The sequence below is a fragment of the Coenobita brevimanus genome, chromosome 47 (assembly GCF_032717465.1).
Source record: "Coenobita brevimanus isolate Jiangsu-jjx chromosome 47, ASM3271746v2, whole genome shotgun sequence".
Taxonomy (NCBI): domain Eukaryota; kingdom Metazoa; phylum Arthropoda; class Malacostraca; order Decapoda; family Coenobitidae; genus Coenobita; species Coenobita brevimanus.
In genome coordinates this window covers 27,974,367-27,999,127 of record NC_137000.1, presented here as the reverse complement: position 1 = coordinate 27,999,127, position 24,761 = coordinate 27,974,367, and the positions used below count along the sequence as shown (strand labels likewise).

The following is a 24,761-nucleotide window of genomic DNA, read 5'->3' as shown; positions in this document are numbered from 1 at the left end:
GCAAGTCTGAGTCGAGAAAATGGCGCATGCTATGAGAACAAGCCGCGTAAGTTAAATATAATGTAAGTTTTTGGTCATTGGATTAGTTTGAGATGATGTAAAATATAGGTCAAGATTTCAGTGGTGCTGTCTACTTCCTTCACCTCTGAGACTCTGCCATTCCTTTTCTGCCTGCCCTGTTTTCCTATATCCCATCTTTCCTGTCGCATTTCATTACTCTTCTTTCCATTTCAAGTGGCTTTACCTTGAGTGACAAGCCTAATGGTTTCCAGTAAACCAGGAAACCATTTACAACGCTGGGTAGTAACCATATAGCCAACCCATAGGTGTTCTTTACCAGTACGTGTCAACAAGTGGATTGGCTGAGGGTTGGTGCCCCGTCTTGTAAAACAACTAACTCAAACGGCCACCCCTTACGGGATTATGGCATCTGGCCACAGACAGATAGATAGAAGAGGTGTTTAGCTCTTTTTTTTTTTCATGTAGTAACTAATCCTACAGTCGCCAAACAGCAGATGGTGATGGCATGCATTTATGTTATGGAAATTCTCAGTTGCAGTACTACATTGAAATTGTTTAGCCAAGTGGAGGGTAATAATCCCTTTTAATGTATAATAAACTCTCAATTATCCATTGTCACAATGGTAAATTTTTAGAAGTAACCAACGTTTTCTTTTATTATTTTTTTTATGGTTTCCAATGCAAAATACTGTGCTTTAATTAGTTTTGACCCTCATTTTTTGGGGAAAATCCCCCTTTTGGAATTTTGAGTAAGATTTCCAAAAGTGGGTTTATCCCCCAAAATCAAGATCAAGATTAATTAAAAATGCACTATTTTGCATTAAACTAACCCAAACTAACCTAACCTAACCTAACCTAGGCCTGATCTAGAGCCTGACATAGACCGAATGCACACGCCAGCACCAGCCAATATGGCGCAACATTCATCCGTTACTGAGCGACAGCCTAACCTAAGTCACTATATGACTATCCCTACAAAATTTGCTCCCCCAACTGAAACTAGGCTTAAAGGGTAAGTCTTAGTTAGAATAGTTCAGGGACGTAATATAATGAAAATTGGTAACGTTGGTTACTTCTAAAGTTATACCGTCACAATATCTGGCCCAACTCAATATCCGGCGCTGCTGGCTCATGTCTGTTAAAACAATATCCACTGAAATTATGCGACATCGATCACTGAAATAGGATGTAACCAGCAGTTCCATGCAATAGCCTATCCAGCATTGAGGCCTATCAACCAGTGTTTTGTTGATGTATTACTGTACTGTATCATTGTTTTATTGTATTTTATGCTTAGTTTCCATCTTTTACTTATGAAAAAGTTTGTAGGATAGAGGGTTGAGACAGATAACACAATATTTGGCTTGACACCGAATGTTGAGCTGATGTGGGTATTTTGCAATACTGTATTCAGCATTTCACATTATTTGGTGTAGGGCGTGGCTGAATTACAGCAGATAATTGAGGGTTTACAGTACAGTCATATAGAGTACTATGGTAATGATAGCCTTAACTAAAGCAGACCTACCGTACATAATATAGCCCAACCACAAAACCCAACCTACACCACACTAAATCAACATAGGTGTTTAATCTAGACTACTGCTGGGTGTAACCTAACCAGATCATATTTTGACCTGACCAACAAAAAATGACACTAAACCTAACTACTTTATATCAGATTGTGACCTGACCTTACTTATTGTAGCTTTGCCTGCAAACAAAACCCAGTGGAACCAGTACATCCAGAAGTAATAGTAGATGAATCAAACTGGCTACTGAGCCAGTTGGGTGGAAATGTACAAGTTATTTAAGAAAAAATTGAGAAACCACCAGGAAATCTTGAAGTGTGTGGTGCAGTTTTGAAGTGAAATGTTTGGGAGAGGATGGTGATTGAATGGATCTGGATAATATGCAGATTGGCCTGGGAGGATGGTAGTGTCAGAGGGCTGGAAGTCAAGTACAGTATATAATTCCCTCAAATAAGGAGAAAGAAAAGTGTGGGACAGTCATAGGGATATTTGTCTTCATGTAGTGGGAAAGATAGACATTGTAATAGGATACTATCAGAGGTAGGGAGAGATATGTGGAATTAGCATATTTGGAAAGGCACAGGAGGATTTTTTAAACCTTTTCAACCTCTCTCACTTTGCCACAGTATTTCATCCCCTCTACTGGCACTGTTTCATTGTCACTGTCCATCAGAACTTTCAGTTTGTGCTTGCATCCCTTCTCCAGTACCGGTATGGTGGGCATGCAGCATCCATCTGGAAGTGCAGTTTCACCCCATTTCTGTCCATGTCTTTAGTACAAAAGTTGATCAGCACTCAGTCCGTCATTAATGCAACACAGCTCTAACCTCCTCAATCTGCATTTCCCCACTGCCTGTGACCCCCATTCTTTTAAACACTGTCTCCAGGAATCTCCAAATGAAAGTTTTTCTTTTTCTTTTTTTAATTTGGCTGTCTTTTTTGTAATTTTAACTGGAATGAATGATTCTTTTGCACTTCCAGCCTTTGGTGCTTTCCTCATTGCATTACAGTAATTGATTTTTTTCCTCATGAATTGTACCCATGCCTAAATTTGATCAGAACTCAAGAACCCAGTGGAGCAGACTTTGTGAAATAATACACTTGTACTGTGACTGTATTGGCAGTCCCCTGGCCCTAATATTTAAGGGTAACACAGGGTTTGTTTTATTTCAGCTTCGCCAAGAGATACTTTACGAGAAGGAATTGGCAGTTCTTAAAGAGGAAGAGAGAATGGTACAGAATTTACTGAACACCTATGAATATGCTATTCATAAACTCCAGGTGGGTGTTTGTGAGTCTTTGTCAGGTAAAACATGCAGTTGCAGTAATCATTGTTAACCTTTGACAAGTCAGTTAATTTAACCTTATTATTACAGTAAAACCTCGATATAACGGACTTCAGTAGACCGGAATTTGCTTTTATCGGACTTGAGGAGCCACTGGATTAAATTCCTATACAGTACTGTATATCGGAAAAGTCCGATAAAGCCCGAAGCAGTCCAGACTGCCTGAGCACTGCAGCTATGTTCACCACAATAAGGTAAATAAAAGACATGTTTATCAGCGTACAGTACAGTACAGTATTATTATATGTATTATACCATTTGATTAATGTAATGAAGTTATAACACAGTACAGTACCACAATGGTAGTCAAAACAGTTTAAAAACCGTTCATGCAATCCGGACTAATGTCTGATATATCGGAAAAAGTCCGGATTTGCAGGGGGAAGTCTGGATGTCGCTTTTATTAGAATTTCTCATTTTTCAGAATGGTTTGGGCCCCAATTAGTCCATTATAGTGAGGTCTTACTGTGCTCTGAACCTAGATATGTTTTTCATTCTAGCCAATGGCAGATGATACCTTTCAGTTGCATGCTGCTGTATTGGCTGTTTTATTCACTAGTGCCTAGTTGAGGTATTATTTTGAATGACCTACAGATTAGTTTCTATCTTAACTTCTTCAGCTTAAGGATATTTACTCAAGCTACCTATAGTGTATTGTCAGACAAATTTATGGACTTTAACCATATCATCAGAGTTAAGTTAATGTTTATAGTTTAGAAGGCCTTGATCATGTGTGCATGTGTAAGCCTTTTTCCACATGTTCCTGTCAGTAATGATACTGGGTACCTTGTAGCTCCACTACCACAGGTGCGTAATCAGCAAGACACTTGGAGAAGTTTAGTAATGGCTTCGTCTGTTTTGTTGCCAACCTCCACTTGAGGTCTCAGGTTTGAATTTAGAGTTTTTCTTCTCATAGGCCAGTTGTCATCCAAGTCTAGTGAGACCAGCTTGCCCTAAGGAATAGCCTATAGTTGTGTAAAAGAAACTTACCTTGTACAGTATGTGTAATAGTTTTGAATACTGTACTGTAAATTCAAACCATCTCAGAATATTTTACTTGATTCATTCCCTTATGCTATTTTCATATAGCTAATGCTTTGTCACTTACTTCATCTATTGAGCTTATACCTGCAGCTGTACTGAAATAGGAAATTTTATTGGGTGTAAGCTTGTTCTGTATCACTTACTGCCCAGTTTTCACAGCCTTGAGTGGTAGAAGAAGTATGCTTTCACACAAGGTTATTTTCACCTCCAAGCTAGCATTCTGCTTCTGTGTTACTACCAAGTTCTGAAGTTACCCTTTTCTTAAATTTTTCGCTTTTTCATTCTGACACTTCATTTCATTTGCCATGTTCAGACTGCAGGTTCCTAAAAGCTCTTTATTGTCTGTTAAGTATTTCATGTCTCATCTGCACCCAGCAGTTTATTTTACATACTTTCTGTTCTGTATTGCAGAGTAAGTGTAACTGTCTACAGCTACCACAAATTGACTTAGGACCTTCCCCACAAGGTATTAAAAAACACAGAAAACACAATGTTTGTTCATGAAATGCCATTCATTAATATGAAATTATGTTTCCCTTGTTTTTCAGGACCAGTTGAATGCGTTTTGGCATGGAATCACTTAGATCTCTAAAGTAATCTAAGGACATTTCTTTGCACCAAACATTTGTCAGTTCAGTCTTGAGGTTGTCCAGATTGGGTGTCTTCCTCTCTGTCATGATTTTCTTCATCTTTTCCGAGCAGTTTTCTATCGGATTTAGATCCAGACTGTTGCCAGGCCATTCGAGGACCTCAATCCGATTATCCTGAAGCCGTTTTGTCACCTTTCTTGACTTGTGACGTGGAGCTGAATTGTGCATGAAAAAGTTGCACCCATGAATAGCAAAGTTTAACAAATGATCTTTCAGAACTTGAATGTACCGGCCACCATTCATCAAGTTCTTAGGAAGAAAGTAGAGGCCTCCCCTTCCCATTTCACCTGAGAAACACCCCCATACCATTACAGATTATGGGTGCTAAACAGTTGGCACTGTGTAAGCAGGGTCAAATCAACTACGGGAGGCAGGGCAATGAACCTTGGCAGAACACACCTGGAACACTTGAAATGTGCTTTCATCGGAAAACATGACTTTTCTCCACTCATCCGATGTCCAGTGTGCATACCACTTGGCAAACTGAGTGCGCTGCTTCTTCATGCAGTCAATGAGAAGCGGTTTCTTGGCTGCTGTGCAGCTTGGCAAACCCAGCTCCTTCTGCAAGCTGTGTTGGATAGTTCGAATTGAGACGTCTTGTAACAACTGGGGATGCATTCTCTTCAATTCTGCTGCTATCAGTCGAGGATTCTTGATTACTTCCCTCTTCAGAAGCGTATTTGTACCTCTGGAAATCGTCCTTTTTCCACAGCCATGCTTGTTCTCTGGTACCACATCAGGTGACAGGCTACGCGCTGCAGCAAGAACCTTCATGACAGTCAACTTTGCGCGTTCAGTACATTCACAAATCGTGTTGCAGGGACATTATCCTGCCTCCATGCAATGATATGGACCCTCTCATCCCTTGAGCAGTACTTTCCAGGCACAACAACTCGACTCAAGGAAGATGACAGGGTAAACAGTAATGCATACGAAAGAAGAGGGAGGTGCAAGCTCGGAGTGACAGGAACATATACTCCCACTGACGCTTCTGGGGAAGCACTGACGTGCTGAGTGTTTCACCACCTCTCGCCAACATCAGAGGAGTTGCCAATTACTTCTTGTCCAAAAAATTCACTTGGTAGAGGTGGAAACACAAAGCAGAGACAGAGGACTCTCCCATAGCAGTTCTGTGTGTGTAGGTCCTAAGTCAATTTGCAGTGGGTGTCTATCTGTCTGTTGTCAGACACTTTAATCCCATAAGGGGTGGCCACAAACGAATCACTTCTATGTTGCCCTGTCCCCCGCCATTTTGCTGCCCTCCCCCCATCTCACCCCCCCTCTCTCATACACCTCTCCACTCCATCCCTCCATCTTAGCCTCGGTCTCCCCCCCCCCTCTCCCCCCCTCCACTTCACTCAGATACACTCTCTTCGTTAGTCTCTCATTCTTCATCCTCTCCTCATGGCCAAACCACCTTAATGTATTTCTCCTAATTTTTTTTTTTTTTTTTTTTTTTTATGCGAGGAAGAAGGAACCAAAGGCCATGAGCCCGCAGTAACAGTTCCCTCCAAGAGAAAAACAAAATACAATATAGAGCCAAATTCAAGATCCGATCATTTTGAGATGCCTGGACACACTGCGTTTGAAAGACTGGAGATCATAGGCAGCAGGAAATACAGACAGAGGGAGACAGTTCCAGAGCTGACCTGTTGCATAAATGAAAGACTGGGAGTAACGGTTAACTCTTGCATTAGAGAGTTGGACAGAAAAAGGATGAGAGTTTGGTTTGTGTCACATCCACATCTACACCACAATGCTCCTTCCTCGTGTGTCAGTCTGTCTCTCCATGTAATTCCACATGCTGCTTCAGGAGGTGACTTGTTTGCTTGTCCTGCATGGGAAAGTTCCTAGTCTCAGTGGAATGAATGGAGCTGGGGCCTGATTGACTGCTGCCTATCTTAATAGCGCCAGGCAAGGCTGCCACACCACCCCTGAATATCCACACTGTGCACTGTGCAATTTCCACACTGTGTCCGCAGACGCCCCGTCAACTCAACGTACCCGTACAGTGACGTGCATTAGTTATTTATTTATTCGATTACTCATTTTACTTTACTACTTTCTCTTTCAGGTTATTCATACTGGTAGCTTATAGATAATGTATTATAGAATGTAGTTTTCCTTTTCAGTCTTTCCTATGAAATTTCCATGTCAGTTTTTCCATGCTGCGTGGTGGTTTTTCTCACTTTTTCTTGCCAGTTTTGGCTGGAGGGTTTGGAGGTGGGGGGAGCCTTCTTGCTTTACTATCCTTATCCTTCAGCATGTAGAGTTAGATCTCGTAGTCATAGTCTACTCTGTACCAAACAGCCTCGAAAGGACCATAAGGTCTGTTGCTGTTTGTTTTCCTTTGTACTCCTTTGTACTCTCACCCTTGACTTGTGTGCTTCCAACAAGGTCCAAGGTTCACTTCCATATGTTAGAGTTGGCATCACAATACTGTACTATACTATCGTGCAGGGACTTTTTTACTTCCGTGTTGACTTTCCTGTTTCTTATCGCTGCATTCAAAGAACCAACAACCTTTCTTCCCTGTTGTACCCTTTCAAGCACTTCATCCTCAAGACCTCCATCCTTACTCCTCACAAGTATTTAAATGCACTCATATTTTCCATTTCCTCATCCGTCCTCACTGTGCATTCAGTGATTTCATTTCTTGCGAAGACCGTATCTTTACTTTTCCCGATGTTCTCCCTTAGATTCCATATCTTACACACTCCCCCAAACTCATTCACCAAGCCTTCCGGTTCCCCATCGTCCTCACTTAACAATACAACATTATCTGCAAACAGAACAGGAAGTTTCCAGATGCATCCCTCTCTCATTAGGGCTGCTTCATCATTCACTGCCTACCTTGTAGCCATCTTTTTTATTACTCCATCCATATACAGACTGAACAGCCCTGGAGATATGACACATCGCCTATTCAATCCACCATTCAAATAGAAAAATTCACTCAGTTCACTAGCGACATGCACTGCGGCCTTAACACCCTCATACATACTCTTCACTATATTCAGCAGCTTCCCATTTACTCCATATATTGGTAATATTTTCCACATTCCTTGTCTATCCACTCTGTCATATGCTTTCTCCAAATCTATATAGGCTGCATACAACTTCTTTTCTCTCTCTAGAAACTTTTCCACTAAAGACCTAAAAATGAATATCTGATCTACAAAACTGCTTCCCCTCCTAAAGCCTGCCTGTTCCTCTCCAACTACAATAATCCTTCGATTATCCGGATGCCCTTTACCTGAACGATCCATTACCTGAATGCTGTGATCGGGCTGTACGAACATTTATCCATTTTATCCATACAAAATACTTGCTTCTGGGTTGAAACATTGGCTGTGCCAACATTTTTGCCCAGCTGGGCAGGAATAGCCCAGTGGTGCCGTGCTGTCTGGTGTGGTAGTTCACCCAGCATCCACTAGAGACCCCCTCGGTCGTTTCCGGTTCCTGCCCGGTGACCGTGTAGTGAACAGCTCTTCTCAGGCAGTTGTTATGGCAGCACGTGTGGTGGCTTTTGTAGTTGTTCCCTACCTGCTTCAGGCTTTGCTATTGCTATTCCTTGCATGCTTCTTCCTAGGGTGTGTGATGATGGCCACTCCACCAGGGAAAAGGAAGAGGGTAGTTCTCACTCTGGAGAAGAAGCAGGTGATTCTGGGTAAGACTGATGTGGGATGGTCGAATTGTGAGTGTTGACATTGATTTTATTCTAGCTTAGTGTACTGTACCATGATTTTATTCTATTTTATCTGATTTTATTCCATATTACATCTGTGGTTTGTGCCCACTGCATTTTTCTTGTGTAGCTGTTTTTGTCATGTTTTTGTCATGTCACTGCAGGGTATTGCCCATCTGTGGTGATTGCTTGTCTGTGGTTGATGAGTCTACTTGACCATGGTAGTTGTTTGTCTGTGGTTTATAGGTCAGCAAGACCAGATAGAGTAGTGTTAAACAACAGGAAAAAGTGTTGTACGATGTACTGTAGTGGCCTTTTATGATGGCTCTCAAAGTTAGGTTATTGTCGAAGGGGGCCCAGGGGAGAAGTCCATTATCCGGATGGATTCACTTTCTGGACATGCCTTTGGCTCTGTTATGTTGGATAATCGAGGGATTATTGTACATCCTCCGTTATATCCCTCACTCTGTAAGTATCCTGCTATGTACTTTTATTTCACTAAGAAGACAAATGCCCCAATGATTACCACACACTTCTTTTTCCCTTTTTCCTTTGTACAGGGGAATAAGTATACCTGACTTCCAATAAGTGTAATGACAGTGCCATAATCTTTCTTTTCCGACAGAATGGGGTGCTTCTGAAAAGTTCCAACCGATAGAGGGCACTGCGGACTCCAGTTTAACACAGTCCTGCATTGTTTAAAAGGCCTGTTTCTCTTTGTTAAGTATCAACATTCGTGTGAAACTGTGAATCACAGTAATGTCACATGCCATAATAATTAATCCATCCATCCATCCATCATCGAATCCTACATTGCCCCATGAAGAGCGTAGGAGCCCGGGGCTAAGCAGTTGGTCCTGACATTTAAGATGAGAGTGACCAGCCTCACTCATCCCTGAGTGACATTACGTGAGCAATAAACCCCCAACCACCCCTTGGATATAAACCCTCACCGGCTCAATGCGATTGGAGTGCACTAAACCACCAGGCGCCAAAATTTGGTTATATGGTTACTACCCAGCGTAGTAAATGGTTTCCTGGTGCACAGGAAACCATTTGGCTTGTCACTCAGTGTAGAGTCACCCACATGCTGAAGGAAGTGGAAAGAATGAAGGAAAGAAAGACAGAAGAGGGAGTGTAAAGTCACCCGTAGGCAGAAGGACAAGGAAAGAATGAAGGAAAGAAAGACAAGTGAATGGAAGGAAAGAAGGATATTAATTGAAAACATAATTATAACGTAGCATGAATTGTTTTATTTATCATATACAGAAATGAAATATTTGCTGATGGCAACCCCACCATTTTATTGGTCCTTTAATATTATATTTCTACTACATAATGGAAGTTTTGTTCTTAATATATAGTTGGCTCAGACTGGAAATTAAGCCTAGTGGGAACTTGACCCATATTTAATCTCTATGTTGGCTTAAATTTAATGTTAAGTAAATGCTGGCATTCATCATCACATTTCATCTGGTCTAGGAGACCATCCCAAAACCAGGATGAGGTTGGACGTTTAAGGTAAAGCAAGCCAAGGCATTTGTCTTCACTACAAATACAGGGAGTCAAGTTCTATGTTCACGATCTGTATAGCTGGATGTAGAGTTCAAGGTGAGTGAGTGTGGAATGAGGAAGAAGTTTGGAACAGAACAGGAGACTCTTCTGTGCTGTGCACATGTGGCTTGGGTGGGCAAAATGCTTAATACCAGTATTTACAAAATATTAAATTTAAGCTTACAAAGAGATTGAATGAGTCAAGATACCAGCTAGGATGAATTTACAGTCTGAGGTAACTATATATTAAGATCCAAATTTCTACTACATAGTAGAAATGTAATAAATATTACAGGACCAATAAAATGGTGGGGTTTCCATCTGCAAATATTTCATTTCCATATTTGATAGATAAAACAATTCACACTACATTATAACTACCTTTTTTGTTTGTACTGTTTATATTATGGTATATGACATTACTGTGATTCACAGTTTCACACAACAGTGTGGATATTTAACAATGAGAAATAGGCATTTTAAACAGCGTGGGATTGTTAAACTGGAGTCTGCAGTGGCCTCTATTGAATACTAGCTTTGAAAGCACTTCATTATTTTTCTCCAGTTTCTGTCTATATACAGTATGTATCTATTGCAAGACTCCTTAATTATGGAAGGGGTGACCACAGATGCATTGCCTCAGTGTTATTTTTCCTTCCTCCTTTAGGGTACCCTTTCTCGAGCTAACTTTCACCCCCTTCATTTACACACACTTCCACCCCATCCCTCCATTCTTAATCTCCTTGTGGATACCCATAGAAATAGTAAATTTGTGTAAATTCTTCTATTCACCCCCTCCCCCCTTCTTTTTTTTTTCTTTTCTTTTCAAAGGTGGAGGAGCTAGCTATCAAGAGCCAATTAAGCCGTGCAAGAACAAGGAAAGTTGATATGAGTTCTCATTCTGGCACACCTGCAGACTCTGTTACCAGTGGCAGTTCATTAGTAGATGCTTATGTTGCCAACAGAGAGGTTGGTATTTATTGTACAGTACTTTTGTAGTTTTGTGTGATATATAATAAGTTTGTATAAGAATAGAAAAGAGTTTAGAGAACAGAATGGCAGATTAATGTGTTAAAGTATTACTATCCTATACTGTACTGTATGAAAAGAAAATGTTAGTCTGTAGCAGCGTATACTATCATAGCAGGCTAGGCATTTATATCTGTTGAATACTAGACTGTGGTAATCTTGGGTCCCTACGACACCGATAAGGGTGAAATGGAAGTGGGTGTGACTGAGTACGTTAACAAGACCAAGGACTTCTTTGATAACTGCACAAGCTTCAACCTTATCCACCACTCCTTCACAACCCAAAAGGTCTCTTGTGTCTTTGGACTCACTAAATGTACACCTCGTTGTTCAGGTTTGCTGTATATACCGTAGAGCATAATACAGTATAGTGACCCCCGTTTACCACTCGTTTCTTAAAGGCATGAGCAAAATAAATCTTACTCTAACAGATCACATCTTTGTTTCTCTCTCTCTCTCTCTCTCTCTCACACAGCATAAAGCAAATCATACCAGTGTATTACCTGTATCATTTGTGTGTTATACTGATACTGCTTTTTAAGGTTCTTGCTTTATTTTGCAGGTGCATGGTGGTATGTTTTCAAATGAGAGCAAACCAGGCATCACAATGAATGAACTGCAGATTAACCAGAGTAGTCTCAACCTTGATGCTGCACCTTTAATACATAGTAAGTCAGTCTTGAATTCTTATACAGCACAGTTAATTCCATATGTTTTGCATGTTCAGTATTCAGAATCACCATTGTCATTTCACCATCATAATCATCCCTGTCTTGACTGATTTTTACTCTAAGCATGAGGTGAAGTAGGATCCAGAAAACAAGGTAAAAGGAGGTATGAAAATGGGAAAACTATCAACATGCCTAGTGAAATGGGTCATACACACATTCACATATCATTCAGGCTGTTACCTTGACTCCATCTCACAAATCTAAGCATCCGCGCATCATCATCATCATCATCATCATCATCCGGACCTCCTTTCCCACCCTGAGGCAGAGTGAGGCATAGTACGGTAGTGTCCAGACGGCCAAAGTTTGCCCAGTTCAATGGGCCACGCTTCCATTTACTCATCACACAAGACATCCAAATTGGCTCCATCAGATGGGCCAAAAAAAAATTTCACCATGTTCTGTAGCCTCTCATGTACTGGTATCTATCTGATACAGCCAGTCTGAACACTGTCACATTAAAAAGGGGTGCCAAATCCCTGGTTATGAACTTCCCGGCACAGTCATCCATCCAGCTCATGACTCTTGTCAGTTCCTTAGACTTACCAACTTCCATACCTCTCTTCCTCACACACTCATCCACCATGTCCCTTCACCTTCTTCTTGGTCTACCTCGCCTCCTCCCTCCTTCAGATTCGCCCAGATATACCTTTTTCACCACTCTGTTGTCATCCATTCTCTCCACATGACCAAACCACCTGAGTACACTCTCTTTGATTCTGGTGTCCACAGACTTCTTTACTCCCCATCTTTCACATATCACATTATTTTTCATCCTATCCATTCTCTGTACTCCACATACATTCCTCTGCAGTCTCATCTCCACTGCTGTTACTCTTGACTTTTCATTGGGGATGTGCTGATAGTATTGGTATTGGTATTGGCTGACAAGTGGGTATTGGTATTGGTATCAGCCAACATCTTGGTATCAGCACATTTCTACTTTTCATTTTCATGGAGGGTGAAGTGTTTGAAAGGGTACAGCAGGGAAGAAAGGTTGCTGGTTCTTTGAAAGCAGTGATAAGAAACAGGGAAGTGAGCATGGAAGTGAAAAAGTTACTACATGACAGTATTGTGATACCAACTCTAACGTACGGAAGTGAAGCTTGGACATTGTTGGAAGGACACAAGTCAAGAGTGAGAGCAGTGGAAATGAGTTATTTAAGAGGAGCCTGTGGAGTCACGTGGAGAGACAGGCTGACGAATGAAGATATAAAGGAGCGTTGTGGTGTTGATGTGGATGTGATAGGAAGCGTTATGAGGAACACACTGAGGTGGTTTGGCCATGTGGAGAGGATGGAGGGTGAAAGACTGACGAAGAGAGTGTATGTGAGTGAGGTGGAGGGGGGGAGAGGGAGGGGGAGGCCGAGGATGAGATGGAGGGATGGAGTGGAGAGGTATATGAGAGAGGGGGGTGTGAGTTGGGAGCAGGGCAGTGAAATGGCGGGGGACAGGGCGACTTGGAGGCGATTTGTTTGTGGCCACCCCAAACGGGATTGAGGCGTCTGGCAATAGATAGATAGATAGACCATAGTCTCACATCCGTATGTTAAAGTTGGCACTAACACTCCTTCATGTAAGCCTCGTGCGCTGCAACACTCAAGACTCTGTTTCTTATCAAGGCCTTCATAGCACCTGCTACTTTCCTTTCTTGTGTCACTCTACTTTCCACATCTTTTGCACATTTCCCTCTCATTTCTGTTACAGTACCCATGTATTTGAACTCTCTCACCAATTCCAGTCTCTCTTTGTTCACTGTAACATCACACTGGAGGTCACCTTCTCTCATAATAACCATCACTTTACTCCTTCCTGCATTTACTTTCAAGGCACAATGCTCGCAGACATCAAAACTCTGCACTAGTCTAGCAAGCTCTTGTCTGGTATTTGCAAGTAGCACTGCATCATCAACATACAACAAATTTGAGATATTCCATCCATCACCATTCATTACCAGTTCCGTCCCTCTCTCCATTACTCATGTTTGAACTTCTCTCACCACCCCATCCATGTATATATTGAACAACCATGGGGACATCACACAACCTTTCGCATGCCTACATTGATCGTGAACCATTGACTTAGATTCCCAGTTACCCTTACACATGCCTCACCACCTTCATAAAAACTCTTGACAGCACCTATCAGCTTACCATCTACATCGAAAGTGTGCAAAACCTTCCACAGTCCTGTTCTGTCCACTTTGTTATATGCATTTTCCAGATCCACACATGCCATAAACACCTTATTGTCCTTGCCACACACCTTCCCCACTATCTGTCTCACTGCATATATTTGATCCGTGCATCCTCTGCCACTCCTAAAGCCACCCTTTTCATCTCTCACTAGGACTTCTGATGTCTCTCTTACTTTTTTTGTAATAATTCTTCCATATACCTTCCCTACAACACTCAGTAGACGTATGCCATGATAATTGTTGCACTTACTTCGCTCACCCTTATTTTTTGGTATTTTCTTTATAATGTGGTAGATGGGGGTGCTCACCATCCACTCACTCATTATAGTGCTGGTTTGGATGTCTGCTCTCTCCTTTCTTCCTTCCTTCCTTTTCTGTCTTTCTTTCCTTCATTCTTTTCCTTCTGCCAATGGGTGACGTTACGCTCCCTCTTCTGTCTTTGTTTCCCTCATTCTTTCCTTTTCCTTCTGCCAATGAGTGACTACACTGAGTGACTAACCAAATGGTTTCCTGTACTCCAGGAAACAGTTTACTATGCTGGATGGTAATCATATAACCAAATTATGGCACCTGCTGGTTTGGTGGGTAATAAGGTGCTCCAGTCGGATTGATCTGGTGCAGGTTTATATCCAAGGGGTGGTTGGAGTACTTTGCTCACGTAATGCCACTCAGGAGTGAGTATAGCTGGTCGCTCTCATCTTAAACATCAGGACCAACTTGCCTAGCTCCGGGCTTCTACACTCCTCATTTGACAACACAGGATTGGATGATGGATGGATGGATGGATTTTCCTTATAGATGTGCTTCACATACACCTGCCAGATAGTTGGTCCATTGACTGTCAAAAAAAAAAAAAAGGAAAAAAAAAAAAAGAGAGAGAGAGAGAGAGAGAGAGGTCAGACCCATGCCCTTCCATACATAATTCATCCTGTCACAGTGGTCTCTTGTCAGTTCTTATCCTCAGCAGCATCCATACCCGGTACCTCACTTTCTCACACAGTCTAGCATCATATTATGTCTCTCATGACATCTTCTAACATTTGGATAAAACTTTTGTGGCATTTCTCACATTAAAATGTAATCTCAATCTACTGTTTCTAAGAAAAGTTAATATATATATATATATATATATAATTTTTTTTGTGTCCAACTCTGGGCACAGGCTTCACAGCCTACCAAGGCCCAGTAGTCATCCTACATACCATACACCTCTGCATGTCACCACTTCTGTGCTAACACCCACTGAATACATGCTAGGGCTGTCTCATACAGGACTAGTATATGGCGAGTAACCACCTAAAATTCTTTTAAGCTGAATGAATTTGAAGAGTCCAGAGAGGAAGCAGAGAGTACAAAACTAAGAAAATTACTAGCACCATGTTGACAGAATCCGGGCTCTACCTCAAAAGCATTACCATCTGCATGTATATATATTTTTTTGTACTTTATGCATGTGTTTCTCATACACCTGTCAGATAATCATTCTCTTGACCCTTGATAGAAAAGTAGTGACTGACCTTTGTCATGTGCTTTCCTGCACACATTTCATCCAACGTCCAACTACCTTAGTCCCCTCGGTTCCTTAACCTCATTAACTTCAATACAGTCGAACCACGTTAACTCCATGGAAAATATCAGACACTGTACATTATTATGCTCATGTTACGTTAGTATGGAAGTTGAAAAACCAGGCAGTAAGGGCTGCTTTCAATAGCAAGATGAATCAAGTGGTGGTTAAACAGGGAGCTGTAGACAGAAGTGTAAATAAGCAGTGTAGAGTTCTCAAGAGCAGTCTCTTAAAAGTTACTGATTCAGTGTGTGGATGGACAAGGGGCCTCTCCAAGACATAAGGTAACATGGTGGTGGAATGAAGGTGCAGAAGCCGCTGTTTTCTCTTAAGGAGAAAGGAAGACTTCCAGAAATGGAAGAGACAGGAGTATTTAACTGCCAAACATAGGGCCAGAAATGGGGTATACAGAGCAAATTCTAGGTCTCAGAGACTTTTACTGGCAGACCTGAATAGTGCCAAAAGGAAGAATGTTATATTTAAGGTGGCAGATCAGATAGAGGATAAAAACAGGGTCTTCATAGGTGAGCAGTGTGTGAAGAAAGATGAAGGATATGTAGTGGTGGACAGTGAGGATATTGACGATGCTTGGACAGAGCATTATAACCAGTAGCTGAATGAGGAGTTTGACTGGAACTTAGAAGGCTTGGAGTAATGGATCCAGTGTTTAGTCCTTGGAGCTGCTACGGTGAGAATGGAAGGCTTGTAGTAGAGGATCCAGTGTTAATGGCTGTATGTTTAAAGCTAATGTAGGGCCTTTCCTAAGGGCTTTATATTAAAATGGTATGCTAAAAGTTTAAGTAGGGAATGACTTCCCTCAATTTGTAGGGGTTGTTTCAAGATTTTTTCAAGAGGATGCATGCTATGGCCTTTGCAAACCCTGTATTTAATGATTCGTAACAAAGTAACTCTGTACCTCCAGAAAACATAGAATAATGTAAATAATTTATATAAAAAATATTTTAACTTGTTAGAAATGCAGTGCAAACATACAGTGGAACTGAACTGTTGGTTATTAAAACCCACGGGCTGTACCTTACTGAGTAGTAGGTCAAGCTCGGGCCCCTCTCTGCCCTAGTGGTGACATGATTTTTTTTTTTTTTTTTTAAGAGTAGTTAACAGCAGGCAAGATCCTAAAATTGACATGTAAACCACCTTTATACATTATCCATGTGATTTAACTGAATATCGGCCGTTCAGTCATTGCTTCGGGTAATAATACGATAATATTGTATCACAACAAGAAAGGTATTGTTCTTCGCTTATAGGCCACTGTGAAGCATCTTGACAACATCAGATCATCTTAGCATTTTAGTCTTAAGCATTGCAAACTATTATTCTTTTTCTTCTAATATCATTTTTCATTTATCACCAGCGTCCTATTCATAATTCTTGGTAATCCGTAAGGAGACATAGGACCTTCTCATTTTGCAGTTTTCTCCCCCCCCCCCACTTTTTTTTTTTTCTTGCTTCAGCCCTTCATGGAATTCTTAAAGTACAGTAATCCCTCATTTATCTGGACGTGCAGTATCCAGACCTGTTCATTATCTGGATACTGGACCATGGCTCTGTTAAACCATTATCCAAATTTACTTGCTATTATCCAGATGTAAGAGTCCCCAAGAACTTCAGCTGGCCAGCCGACATGTTCAAACATTTGATATCGTGGCCACTGGGCTCTAGCCATGCGGAGGAAATAGGCTGTAACCCACAACCTGAGCTTAAATGTCCTTCTGCCCTTGTACTGAATGGTCAAAGTTGCGCGCTGGTCTGATCACTCCCTACGAACCTCCAGCACCTGAGCAATACCGACCGTAACCCACAAGCAGTGTCAAAATGTCCGTATGCATCCCCACCGAATGTCTAAGGTCGTTCAGTCCCTGGGATTAGCCTTTCCCTACTCCCACTGTGCGTCTAACAGAGACTGCAAGCCACAGATCAGATGAAAGTGCCTGTCCACCTCTACACCAAACTTTCAAAGTCGCCTAGTCACCAGGAGTTGTGTTTCCCAATGGCCAATGTGTGTGTAAGACAGACAACAAGCCACAAGTCAGATGATAGCACCTGGCATTGACCCATGACTTTTTTAAAGTTTTTGCAATTTATTCAAATACTATTGGCCGTATCAAATTTCTGTGAAATCCACGAGAAAGCTCATGAAATTCTGCATTTAGACATAGCCTATGCTTAACTCTGGCAAGGTGCATGCAAACTTTTGCAGTAGGATGGTGAGAAGTTATATGAAGGCAAGTTTTACTCCATTTATTCTCACTGCAGTTTTGTTATTTTACTCATCAGTTTTCTGTGTTTTTATTAGCTTATCTTATGATATAAACACCAGTGAGGATGATGGTATACCATTTAAACCAATATAACCCATTTCCTGTGGCATTTTTGACCGTGATTTTTTCTCCCCCCCCCCCTCCCCAAGGGGCAGCTGTCATTCATATCACAAAAATAACTGATTTTCCAACAGTCTTCAGTTTTTTTGTGGATCTTTGTTGTCTGTGCATTGTTTTCTTGGTGTTTAGCATTAATATAGATATTCCTATGTGTGTTTTGGTGTCTCAATATGGCAGAATGACCAGAAAACACTGCCAAAATTTGAAGGGGTATTGTACATATACCATAGTTTTTTTTTTTTTTTTTTTTTTTTTTTTTTTTGGTGTGTAACATTACTTTGGATATTCCTATGTGTGTTTTGATGTCTCAGTATGGCAGATTGACCTGAGAACGGTGTCAAAATTAGGAGCGATGCTGTACATTCAATAATGTACTGTATAGGTAGGGTATTTTTTGGTTTTCAGTGTTTTTTTGCATGGTTTTTTAGGTTTAAAATTATTTTGGATATTCCTATGTGTGTTTTGATGTCTAAATATGGGAGAATGACCAGAAAACACTGCCAAAATTAAGAGGGGTACTGTACATACAATAGTGTATAGGTAGGGTGTGTTTTGGTTTTCATTTTTTTTTTTTTTTTTGCATGGTTTTCTTGGTTTTTAAAATAATTTTGGATATTCCTATGCGTGTTTTGATGTCTGAATATGGTAGAATGACCAGAGAACACTGCCAGAATTAGGAAGGGTGCTGTACATACCGCAGTGTATAGCTAGGGTGTTCTTTGCTTTTCAGTGTTTTTTTTTTTTTTTGCTTGATTTTCTTGTTAAAAATTATTTTGATATTCCTGTGTGTATTTTGATGTCTAAATATGCCTGAGTGACAAGAAAACACTGCCAAAGTAAGCAGAGGTACTGTACAAATAGGTTAGGTATAGGTTGAAGGTTTGGTTTAGGTAGGGTCCGGGTATAGTAGGGGGGATATTGTTCATTAGCTGAACATTGCCACTACTCGGGCATGCCTTTGGCTCTATTACATCGGATAAATGAGGGGCAGTTGTACTCTAGCAGTGCGTTTTCAAGTTTCAGTGTTTTTATTTCTTATAAATGTGGTAAAAAGCGCTTAGGAAAGCGATGTGTGTTCACAGACAGCCACTATCTTGTGGTGCACGAAGACAGATGGATGCCATGTTAGAACAACCCTGACTTACGAAGAGAGTGTATGTGAGTGAGGTGGAGGGGGGTAGAGGGAAGGGGAGGCCGAGGATGAGATGGAGGGATGGAGTGGAGAGGTGTATGAGAGAGGGGGGTGTGAGTTGGGAGCAGGGCAGTGAAATGGCGGGGGACAGGGTGACGTGGAGGTAATTTGTTTGTGGCCACTCCGAATGAGATTGAGGCGTCTGGCAATAGATAGATAGATAGAATATTTTATTTAAATCAGATTTTTGAATTTAAATTGATTGTTTTACTTAATTGGATTTTTTATTCTTATTTATTTTTACTTTTATGAACTTTTTTTTTTTTTTTGTACTAAGCTTTTATCAGTGTTAAATGAAATCATATTTTGGTATCATACATTTATTACCCAAAAGTTGCTATGCAACTCGAAAAGACATGATGCATTAAAGGCTTTCCTAACCGGAGCACTTAATATTATCAAAGAGCCTTCTTTCCTCAGTTTTTTAATATTTGCCATTTAACTAAAGGCAATCACTCGTGCCTGACTTGACCAAGATCAGTACAGGAATAGTACAGGCCAAGCAGACTTGATGCATCTGTACAATACACATCCATCACATTCTGTCTTCTTCTTTTTTACTGTGTTTATCTTATAAAAATCAATTTTGATTTAAATCATGATTTTTTCACTCTGATTTAAATCGATTTAAATCACATGATTTAAACCATTTGATTTAAATCATAGCAACCCTGGTTGGTCCTGACATTTAAGATGAGAGTGACCAGCTTCACTCATCCCTGAGTGGCATTACATGCGCAATAAACCCTAACCACCCTTTGGATATAAACCTTTACTGGTTCAATCTGATTGGAGTGTCATAATTACCCATTAAACCACCAGGCGCCAAAATTTGGTTATATGGTTACCACCCAGCATAGTAAATGGTTCCCTGGTGTACAGGAAACCATTTGGCTTGTCACTCAGTGTAGAGTCAACCACGGGCAGAAGGAAGATGAAATAATGAAGGAAAGAAAGACAGAAGAGGGAATGTAAAGTTACCCATAGGCAGAAGGATAAGGAAAAATTGAAGGAAAGTAAAACAGAAGAAGATGGAAGGTAAGAGAGATGGAGGAGAGGAAAGGGCAGACACCCGAGAGCAGCACTACATCGAGTGAGTGGATGGTGAGTGCCTCCTCCTACCACAATCAAACCTAACAAATTTTCATAATTCAACCCAGCCTTATTTGTTCTAACCATTTTAGGCTAACCTAACCAGTTTTAGGGTAAACTAACCAAATTTATCCTAACCTAACCTGTCTCATATTCCAGTTATCATTTTCCTTGTTTAGTGGTGGATCGTCATCATGCTATGAAACACACTTCAGTACATGTTTGTTAAGTGATTGAATCAGCTCAAAGATACTTTTTTTTTTTTTTTTTTTTTTTTTTTTTTTATTTTTAACATAAGTATTGATTGAAAAGTTTATTACTCCAAAAGTATAGAAAATATACATACGAACAAGTGCTAGTATATAAAAATGTGACGGGAAATTATTTTGTTTAGTCGTCAGTTGACATCGTATGTACTGTACACAGAATAATCGTGGCTACTCCCATAGGAGTGCTTTCGACATACCAACTGGTCATGCAGGGCTACTAGCCGTTCCCTTTCCCTTAATGCTGTCTTAGCATACCATGTAAAAATTGAGGGCTGGCATATGCTTTCCTTAGTGTGTAAAGTAGGGACCAGTGTATGCCCTCTCTATTTGTGTTTTAAGCATGCAGCCATTATGTTAGAAGACTTACAAGAGTTTAGAGTCATTGGATTAAACAAACATTTATATATTTTTCATTATGAATTAGCTGGTTCCAATACTATCTATCTATCTATCTATAGCCCGACACCCTAATCCCGCAAAGGGTCGCCGCAGATAAAACACCTCCAAGTCGCTCTGTCACCCACCATTTGACTATCCTCCCCCCAACTCACCCCCCCCCCTCCCTCATATACCTCTCAACTCCATCCCTCCACCTCATCCTCGGTCTACCTCTCCCTCTCCCTCCCTCCACCTCACCTACATACACCCTCTTAGTCAGTCTTTCATTCTCCATTCTCTTCACATGTCCAAACCACCTCGGTGTATTTCTCCTAATCTTCTCAACCACATCCACATCCACCCCACAGCGTTCCTTCACTTCTTCATTCGTCAACCTGCCCCTCCACGTCACTCCACATGCTCCTCTCAAGTAACTCATTTCCACTGCTCTCACTCTTGACTTGTTCCCCTCTTACAAGGTCCATGCCTCGCTTCCATACGTCAGGGTAGGGATCACAATACTATCATGCACACATTTAATAGGTTCATGGTAAAGGCTTGCTGGTTTCAAAGCTTAACCTGCGGATTGTGAGCCACAGCTCAGGCTGGGTAGCATCACCTTGTGAGCCACAGCTCAGGCTGTGCTGGCTGTGCATCACCACTAACTACTCCACCCCAACGCAAACTTTCGCATGGCGCCACGCAAAGACGGAGAGAGGGAGAGAGATTTTTCTTTTCACCAGATGATGCCCTGGATGTTTATCTTGAAGTTTATGATAAACAAAAACAAAAAAATTTTTGTGTTTTTTTATTCATTTTTTCACTACTCCCCTACATAAATTTATGCATGGCCCTACACAGAGATGGAGAGAGAGAGAGAGAGTGTTTCTTTTAACCAGATTATGCCCTGGATTTTATCTTCAAGTTTATAATAAACAAAAACAAACAAAAAATTTTTCTTCATTTTTTGCACACCACAGGGTGGGATAAAAAAGGTAATTTCGTAGTCCACGGGTTAGAGGTCCTGCCACCTTCCTGAACCCCCCCCCTCCCCCTACACACACACATACACACACAGTTGCAGTATGACTTGGGGACCTACCTTAGAGACTGGGATATCTTTGGTTGTGTATCTTTACATGCACAGTAGGTCTCAATAAAGCTCCAGCCTGTTGATATTTAAAGTTCCAGGTCTCACTGCCCCCTCCCCACATGCTTCTTGTCTTGTGAAGGTAATACCTCTTTAATTAGGTCTTAATGCCTGTGGCAAGGGCTGTCTGTTGATTTTTAAGGCTCTGTGTGGTACACTGTCCATTTCAGTTGCAATTTGGGGTCACTGTGGTGTTCAACAGTTGGTAAATGAATCAAGTCTGGTTAAACTAATCAAGTCTAGTTGCAGGTAATTACTGTAGTTGTGACTGTGAAGATGCTTCTGTAATACCTTAACACTATATAGTATTCCAGACTAATTACCACTTTCACTACATGCACCAAGTTAAGAGGTGGAAAGCTTGATCACTAATTTTATATGTTACATTAGCTGCCAGTATTATTTAGGAAATACCATAGATGTTCTCTGGTAAGTTTTTGGTACAGTATTATTATTGGTGGTAAATTATTATTATTGCTTTTCTCTTCCTCCTCCTCCTCTTCCCCTTCACATTAGTCTTATTATTATAGCATTCCTCAGATGGCAGAGACTAGCCAATTCCTTGCTGTTTTTTTTAATCATAAAAATTATAATAATTCTGATATATTGATCTATTTATGTTGTAATTTCTTCCCCCGCTTTGTCCTTGATGTTAAGTTAGAACAGCCAAAAGCTAACACTAGCTTGGCTTTGTTTTTTTCCACTTTGGTATTCTTGGGTATGATTGTGCTAAATGCAACAGAGGGACTTATCTGCAAACGACCCATTAGTGAATTTGAGGGTGGGAGGAGGCATTGAAGGCAAAGATTGAATGCGGTTAGTGAATATTTGTAAGAAAGGGAGGAAAAGGATGTACCATGTATGGAATAATGTGTGGAGTTGCCTTTATAGCAGTTCAGTACTGTGGTCTTCATTACAGTGCTTGTCTTTCACAGGAATCCTTATCTCATCGACATTCAGTGTTCTTTTCTTATACCATCTTCACTTTTCTTCCCAAATCATTATATAGTAATAAATTTTTGAGTGGATATTACTAGGAATTTTACAGATATTTCAGTGAAGTGTTGTACCTTGCAGGAATGTTGCATGACTCGGCAGTGTATGAGGAAGAAGAGGAGGAAGATAATGACCTGGAGCAGTGACAGACATCAGTAATTATAAGTGGTGGTACATCATACCAGTACCTAAATGGCTGGGTTGAAAAAGACTGCAGCTCAGGTACAAAACTGAAATGTGCTGCACTAGAACATTATTTTAGTATGTACCATTATATTGTTCTGTGTACTAAACTTGTAACGTTTATACTAACCCCTTCATGCATAGGCATGCTTTCCATGACAAAATTTGAGAGAGGAGAGATTCAAGAAGTTTTGTAAGTTTTTTAATAAAGAGGTTAAAAGTCTTCACTGCTTTACTCTTCTGATTGCATATCTAACATAGTTACTAAAGGTAACCTGATGAGTGTATTTGTTACTTGAATAAAACATGCCTTCAAAGAAATTTGGAGATAAAATATAGAATTTTCTTTAGTCATGTGAGGAAGAAAGTATAATCATACCAACACTGTTTTGTTTAAAAGTAGAACCCAGAAACAGAAACAGAAAGCATAAATGTGGGAGAACTATGAAAGTCTGGCCTCAGGAAAGTGGGTCTCAGTTCACATCACTGAAGTCGTCAGAATCTTGGCTCCACCTCACTGGCAGAATCATATGCAGATATATTAATATATTTTTTATAAATCTGTTTCTTTACATCGACTGGATAGTTCATCTGCTGATCAGCTGGTGACATTCCATTAACCCTAGATAAGTATCCCTAGTCCCAGTTGGAGTCACACCTGATCAGGGAGTGAAGCTCCCACATAATAATTGCACGCCATTGCGAATCTGGTTACGCTCAGTTGGCCAACCGTAATTGCTGCTCCAGACACCGATGGAGTCACGTGTTCCTGTCCTCACCTGCTCTTTGTCATCTGGCAGGGAGTAGTCATGGGTCCAATTGGACCCACCTAACCTTACATGAAGTAGAAGGGTATTTCTGTAGCATATACATACAAGCATTGAGTACTTTTGTGTGTGAAAATACTGAACACCAGTGACTGTATTTAGGCTAAGTATGTTCTGATACTACTATCCATAACGTCTAACAGTGTGTGTGTGGCTTATTTTTGTTTTACCGTTTTACCTTTTTGATCCCATTGAATCTGCACTGATGTCACGACCTCGTCCACTGTTATGAATTTAGTAACCCCCAATAGGCCAACCATAATTGCTGGTCCAGACGTTGAAGTCACACGTTCCTGTCCTCACCTGCTCTTTGTTACGTGGCGGTGAGTAATAGTGGGTCCAATTGGACCCATGTAACCTAACTTGAAATAGGGTGTTTCTAAAACATACTTACAGGCATGTAATATCCTTGTGAGTGACTATACTGAACGTCAGTGACTATTTAGGCCACGTTCTAATACTACTGTCCATAACGTCTAACATTCTGTGCCCTCACCTGCTCTTTGTTACATTGCGGCAAGTAGTAGTGGGTCCAATTGGACCCACGTAACCTAACAAGAAATATGGTGTATCGAAAGCATACTTATAGGCATGTAATATGCTTGCGTGTGAATATACTGAACATCAGTGACTGTATTTAGGCTATGTTCTAATACAACTGTCCATAATGTCTAACATTCTGTGTCCTCACCTGCTCTTTGTTACGTGGCGGTATGTAAGCTTACATGAAATAGAAGGATATTTCTATAGCATATACATACAGGCATATAATACACTTGTGTGTGAATACACTGAACATCAATGACTGTATTTAGGCTAAGTATGATCTAATTCTACTATCCATAATGTCTGACATTCTGTCTGTGTGGCTGATTTATCATATAGCCAAAAATGCAGGTGCAATAATTGCCCA

The 24,761-nt window shown here is 40.7% G+C and overlaps 1 protein-coding gene across 3 annotated transcripts; it reads left to right on the top strand.

The window, feature by feature from the left end:
- LOC145399069 (uncharacterized) lies at positions 1-23,344 on the top strand. Of its 3 annotated transcripts, none has more exons than XM_080271818.1 (5): positions 1-46; positions 2,727-2,834; positions 10,667-10,804; positions 11,427-11,532; positions 22,920-23,344. In XM_080271818.1, the coding sequence occupies exons 1-5, from the start codon at positions 20-22 to the stop codon at positions 22,982-22,984; spliced, it is 444 nt and encodes a 147-aa protein (XP_080127944.1). In that variant the 5' UTR covers positions 1-19; the 3' UTR covers positions 22,985-23,344. The 3 variants fall into 3 exon arrangements, with proteins under 3 accessions (XP_080127944.1, XP_080127946.1, XP_080127945.1); XM_080271819.1 differs by having other exon boundaries at positions 15-62; XM_080271820.1 differs by lacking the exon at positions 10,667-10,804.
- Positions 23,345-24,761: the final 1,417 nt, after the last annotated feature.